The sequence below is a fragment of the Oncorhynchus masou genome, chromosome 9 (genome assembly GCF_036934945.1).
Source record: "Oncorhynchus masou masou isolate Uvic2021 chromosome 9, UVic_Omas_1.1, whole genome shotgun sequence".
In the NCBI taxonomy this organism is placed as follows: Eukaryota; Metazoa; Chordata; class Actinopteri; order Salmoniformes; family Salmonidae; genus Oncorhynchus; species Oncorhynchus masou.
In genome coordinates this window covers 19,303,118-19,309,641 of record NC_088220.1, presented here as the reverse complement: position 1 = coordinate 19,309,641, position 6,524 = coordinate 19,303,118, and the positions used below count along the sequence as shown (strand labels likewise).

Genomic DNA, 6,524 nt, shown 5'->3' with positions numbered 1-6,524 from the left:
CTAGTTAGTAATGTCTGCATTTTTCGATTTGTTTAAAGTGTATTAATCTATAAATAAATATCTTTGCCAAAATTCGTCATCTCTCCCATGTCTTATTCGACTAGTAGCTGTTCTGAAATGTGTATTGCTTGACTACATTTTACTCCATCCTATAAGTTTAATATAACACATACATTAATTATTAATTTCTGTTGCCTACGTGAACTTTGTTCTATAGAAAGTACTGGACTCCTGATAAAATTAAGGAAATTAGAAGGGGGAGGGAGATTTCGGCAAGGCCATTTTCTTGCCTGCCGAAATCCTCCCCTACCCCCTTCTATCTTGGGAATGCAAGGCCTGGCACACTTCATATCATTTTGGTAGCTCTTGTTGACCAGTATTGTGTGCCACAGAAAGTATTTAACTCTGTGTGCCACAAAGTATTTGAAACTAGTGACAAAATTAAGGAAATTAGAGGGGGATTTCGGGAGGCAAGAAAATGGCCTTGCCGAAATCCCCCCCCCCCCTTCTAATTTCCTTAATTTTGTCACAAGTTTCAAATACTTTGTGGCACACAGAGTCAAATACTTTCTATAGAACAAACTTCGTCAGGCTAGGCAACCAAGATTAATCATTAATGTGTGTTATATTAAACATAGGAGGGAGTAAGATGTAGGCAAGCAATAAACATTTCAGTTACTAGTCAAATAAGACATGAGAGAGATGATGAATTTTGGCAAAGAGATTTATTTATAGACTAATACATTTCAAACAAATAGCCAAACCGAAAACTGCAGACATTACTAGACATTAGGGAGATTTGGCACAACCCCGGCAGCTTTGGGAAAAAGGACTTAGCTGTTGTTCACATGAGCATCTGCCCACTCATTAATCCCTCATGTACAGCAACTTTCGCAAGATAATTTTACTGCAGTGTAACGTGTTTAGCCACTCAGTTTTTTAAATGTTTTATTTAACTAGGCAAGTCGGTTAAGAACAAATTCTTATTTACAATAACAGCATACACCGGCCAAACCCTAACCAGGACGACGCTGGACCAATTGTGCGCCGCCCTATGGGACTCCCGATCACGGCCGGGTTGTGATACAGCCCGGGATCGAACCAGGGTCTGTAATGACACCTCTTGCACTGTAATGCAGTGCCTTAGACCGCTGCAACACTCGTGTCCAACCTGATCTTGCCTGCATTTCCATTGTTAGAGTGGTCATTCAACTATCTTGTCAATATAATAGATAATCTTCAGTTATTTTGTCATGGTTAGTGCGGTCCGGTATCCTAAGGACATCCCTACCATAAAACCTAACCATTTTACTTCAATGGGGCGACGTCAGAGTTGGACATCCGTTTACCAAGGAACATTTTGTCATAGGCTGAGCCGAAATAGTAAATGTGTGGTCTTAACAAATGTTTGCTGGGAGATAACTGTAGTTACTTAAACTGTACAACCGGTACCTGGTTTCTGGGTTCAGCAATGGGAAATCCAGCAATTATCAACCGACAAGAAATTGCACATGAACATTTGTTGTTTATTTTAATGAGTAACATGTTACATGTCAACACTTCCAATTCTCTTTTCAAACTCCAACAACACAGATGACAAGAACAAGTGAATAGACTTGTTGGGGTCCCCTACCTACATGATGTTAATCCGTTAAAAAAAAACACAGACAAGAGGCATTGACATGTTCCAACGATACATGAAAACGGAGTCAGCAGAGCTGCATAGCACATCGCTTCAAGGGTCATTCCATTATGAACAAAAAACTTTTTCGTGCTGCAGGGTAAGAGAATGCACTGATACAGTTAACCTTAAAAACCAAATCACATGCCTGAAATATAACTTTCTAAATACAACTGGGAATGATTGGCTTCAAGGCCCATATATAGAATTCTTAGGTAGTAGAGCAACTCCACACCAGATTGATACTGATCATGAATAAAGTAGACCATGTTGATAGACAAGATTGTGCAAAGAGAGGACAAAATGTATCCTACTTGGTTTCCTGGTGATTTCCTTGTTCATAACAGTTCTGAAACTTTTGTTTCTCCAAATGACTTTTTGGGGTGGGGCAAAACATCAAGATAGGGCATTAAGGTCTCTTCATGACATAGTAGATGATCAAAAATGCAGTTAAACTATCTGAACAAAAGCCAGATATAATCTATTATTTAAGCTATTATTTTTGAGACTAGTAGTATTAGAAATAAATTTCCCCTTGCAACGGATATACCCTATTGTGTGTAGGTTTGGTTTACACTACCAAAATGTTTAATGAAAACCAACTACAAGGATCCAAGGACTGACGATGGACACATCAAGTATTTCTATAAGTTAAGTGCAGGACAGGAGTCAGGTTGGCAGACAGAAACATTCTGCTATTCCTGCTGCTCCAGTAGGTCCAGACCAGATGATCTAACTGGCTTCCTCTTGTAGGATGGCCCCCTGCACACCGGGCAACAGTGCTGTCCACCTGCCAGCCAGACCACAATGCACTGCTGGTGGAACACGTGGGCACAGGGCAGTCCCATGACAATGCAATCAGTCTCAAAGTTCTCCAGACACACAACACACTCTGTGCAGTGTATCATGTCACTGGGCCATTGGGACCAATCCGCTTGTTGCTCTTGTGCTTCCCTTTTCATGCATGGTACATCCCCTCCATTTTCAGAATGACAACATGAATCAGCGGCACAATCTCTCTCTTTACCACAGCCATGTTCTTCATGCTCACTGTTTAAGCCTTGGGTCTGTCCTCCTGTAGTGTTTTGTATGTTGCTGTCCAGATCTCTGCCGCTGTTCTCTTCAGAGTATGGCCCACAGACCTGTGTGCACTTGAACCTCCAGGTAGGCAGGTTGTTGATGTAGTCAATGGGGATTAGCGGGTGAAGCCAGAGATCGGGAAAGGCCAACCTCTCCAGAAGGAAATTGGGGTCATCGTCCCAGTCAGACTCGTTGGGGAAGTTATGAAATGAGGTTATGGGATGGACCAAGTAGCTGGTGTACCAATCCCAGAGGCTGGACAGCCACTCCAAGTTATTGGGGTTCTCTTCTTCATTGTTGCATCTCCTCTTCTTCTCAAAGTAGTCGATGAGAAGCCCGTGTGCCAGGTAGGTGCTGAGGAACAGGGCAGGGTGGGAGGAGTAGAAGGTCCAGTCGGTCCTCACCCAGGAGGCGATGGTGGTGGTGTCTGCGTAACGCAACAGCTTGAGGCTGTAGTCGTAGAAGCCCTCCAGATATGGCAACTGTAGGAACCCCAGGATAGGCAGCCAGGAGATGATGAGCAGGGAGTTGTAGGTCCCCAGCGTACTGATGAGAACCACGAAGCGCTTGATGGTGGCGCCCTGTGTTATGAACAGGTCCAACCAGGCCATGAGGTTGACCATCACTAGACTCAACACAAACAGGTCATTGACCTCTGGCTGAACAGAACGGAGGAAAGTGTCCATGGCCTGTAGGGAGATGAACTCTCCAATGCTGTTCCCATATCTGTAGATGCCCTCCGGCATTTTCAGGATGTAAGATGGCAACTGTTGCACACCTATCTCTTCCAAGGAGGTTATATTGTCCCAGCTCTGCACATCTACAAAGATGAACTCGATCCGACCTGTGAACTTGACACTGAGTGCTGAAAAAAAGGCTGGAGGTTGTGCCAGCTTGGCAAATAGGAACATCTTTACTGGGTGCTTCTCACTGGGGTGCCACTCTTCAACAAGCTGCTGAGACATGCGGATGGTTTTTATACGGGACGCTACGTGTGCCGTCATCCACTTGAAGATGTGCTCTGTCTCAATGCGTCTGCCATTGTACTCTTTCAGCATAACCTTTCCTTTTGAAGCATAAGTCTGAGGCACAGACATTATAAGTGTGGATTTCATCCAACCCCGTTTACGACAATATCTGCAAGAGATAACAAGATCATCATCAAGGCCACTAATATGCAAATGCTAATGTGGCATATACCAGAATGCAACTTGAATAATTACCATACACCTTATGGAACAGGGGACTGTGAAGCAACACAAACATAGGCACAGACATGCATACACACACATGATAACATACACACACGTACACATTAATTTTGTATTGTAGATATGTGGTGTGGAGTAGGGGTCTGAGGGCACACACCTAGTGTGTTTGGGAAATATGTTATGAATATATTGCAATGTTTTTAAAATTGTATAACTGCCTTAATTTCACCAGTCCCCAGGAAGAGTAAGCAGCTAATGGGGATCCATTTAAAAAAATAATAATAATGTTACTAGGCAAGTCAGTTAAGAACAAATTCTTATTTTCAATGACGGCCTAGGAACAGTGGGTTAACTGCCTTGTTCAGGGGCAGAACAATATATTTTTACCTTGTCAGCTCGGGGATTCAATCTTGCAACCTTTCGGTTACTCGTCCAACGCTCTTACCACTAGGCTACCTAAATACAAATAACATGCACTTAAATCTAATTAAATATTATGCAGTTCAAGTATGCATCCAACTTACCTTGAGTCACTGGAGCAGTTAAAAGTACCAGTGCGAATGCCAAACTGAGAAACCTTTTGGACCATTTTACCCCAGTTGGCTTTGCTCAAAAGAGCATCTCGATCTTGGGCAATTACCTACAGAAAGAGAAAGGATGATATGTTAACATCAGCATTTAATGTAGGAATTGTATAATTTATTTCACTGCTTGATGTTTTGTGTTAATGTATCTTCATCCTCAATACATGTGAAAAGTAGCAGACATTGAGGAACAAAGTACAGTGTTAGAGTCAATACCACAATTACTTATTTTAGTCTAAAAATTTCAACAACATTTTGAACATTCAAAAATGTTCCTTCTGGAAGAGCTCCTACATTTCTGTTAAATTGTAGCTATATGAGGTAATATATAAGATTCTGTATTACTTTTGGAAGAGGTCTGAAAGGGGCATGCAATAAAGCAATCATATCCACCTACCTGGACCAACCAAATGCCATCTTTGGTGTCCTCCACCAGCTCATAAAAGTGCATCTCCCCACTGAAGGTAGTGCTGGACTCAGACTGGGACTCTGCTTGCTCCTTTTCATTTTTGATGGCAGAGTACAACTCCCCTTGCATCAGGTCACCTAGAATAATAAAACACAGTTATGTGAGGAGTACTGTTGCAGATCGTGATATGTGAGGAGTACTAGCAGATCATGATACTCGAGTACTAGCAGATCATGATAAGTGAGGAGTATGAGTGAATCATGAAACCTTTGAGTGAGACAACTTTGACCCACTTTCTAGCAGCTTTCAGAATGACAAGTGCACTGATACTGTCAGACAGTTTTTCCACCACCAATATTGATTTATTTGTACGGAATTTAAAACAAGCCAGAGTAGATCAGATCACTGTATTTGCAAGTGTCTTGATAACATTGGTTTGTCATTAAAAGCTTTACCTGACTTTTCGACTAGTTCTCTGACATCCCTCTTCTCTGCAAGCCCAGAGTATCCCAGTCCTCGACATTCTAGAATGGTCTTTAACTTATTGAAACTCAGGGTTACAGGATCAACCAACTGGGTGGCAAAAAGTCCAGTTTCATACCAGACAACTGCTTCAAAAAATCTGGCTAAAACGAATAACACCATAAAATACAGTAGGAGAAAAAATAGTTTTAACCACATCTTACACTGTAAGAGGGTTACTGTAGTTACCGGTGTAAATAGCAGGGTCAGAACCCGTATCTTTTCATTGGTGTCTCCAGGTTTTGTTTAGCCTACTCGATGTAGCAGTTGTCACTCACTGCAACTTATGTTACAGTAAACAATTAGATAGGACAACTTCAAGGCTTATCTAGTTAGCTATATGTATCCGGGTACAGATGCTCAAAACAAGGCCGATTTTAGGCAAATACACTACTCGATGCCCTTAGGGCAAACTATTCGTTCTCGGTGTCCACCATTTTCACAAATAGTTTCGGTAGCTAGTTACATGCATCTTGAACGCTAGCAAACTCGACGTGAGAATTTCCTTAGCTTGCCAGGTATTTTCGGCCCTGACAGCACAGCAAAATAATCCCGAGAAAAGCAATGTCACCGGAAGGATAAATAAAGTCCCCCACTCGTTAGCTCATTTCGCAAAACCATCTGATAGATTATGATGCAGTCTGGTGATCGCTGTAGTCCTGATGATCGTCGTCTTTACGGCCAGATCAGCTGGTGTACATAACAAAGTGACGCTGTCACTATACACGTCATAACAGTTTCCGGTTCCACCCCCACGTGCCGATTATATAACAATATCCTTGGTTCTAACTTAAAGTCCCTGTCGATAATTACAAAGACCATGGTGTCCTATTGTACCGTGCCGAAAGACTATGAATGACAGGAAAGTAGAGGAATTTAATATTTTGATGCTGTGGAACAAAAATGGTGTTGCTGTAAATTATAGGGTTGTACTCTTATTGCTACATGACTATGGGCTACACATTGTGCCTGGCCCCAGAACCACTACACCAGATTCCATCTGGCCCTATTCTGTTGCCATTAGATTCTGTATGTGG

General features: G+C 42.1%; 1 protein-coding gene across 2 annotated transcripts; it reads right to left on the bottom strand.

Annotated features, from left to right (window-relative positions):
* Window positions 1-1,505: 1,505 nt before the first annotated feature.
* Window positions 1,506-6,200, bottom strand: rnf103 (ring finger protein 103). Of its 2 annotated transcripts, XR_010456485.1 has the most exons (5): window positions 5,421-6,200; window positions 4,954-5,102; window positions 4,497-4,612; window positions 4,360-4,428; window positions 3,818-3,898 (listed from the first exon to the last, which is right to left on the bottom strand). XR_010456485.1 is itself a non-coding variant. In XM_064973408.1 (4 exons), the coding sequence occupies exons 1-4, from the start codon at window positions 5,644-5,646 to the stop codon at window positions 2,377-2,379; spliced, it is 2,013 nt and encodes a 670-aa protein (XP_064829480.1). In that variant the 5' UTR covers window positions 5,647-6,199; the 3' UTR covers window positions 1,506-2,376. The 2 variants fall into 2 exon arrangements, 1 of the variants encoding a protein (XP_064829480.1); XM_064973408.1 differs by lacking the exon at window positions 4,360-4,428 and having other exon boundaries at window positions 1,506-3,898; window positions 5,421-6,199.
* Window positions 6,201-6,524: the final 324 nt, after the last annotated feature.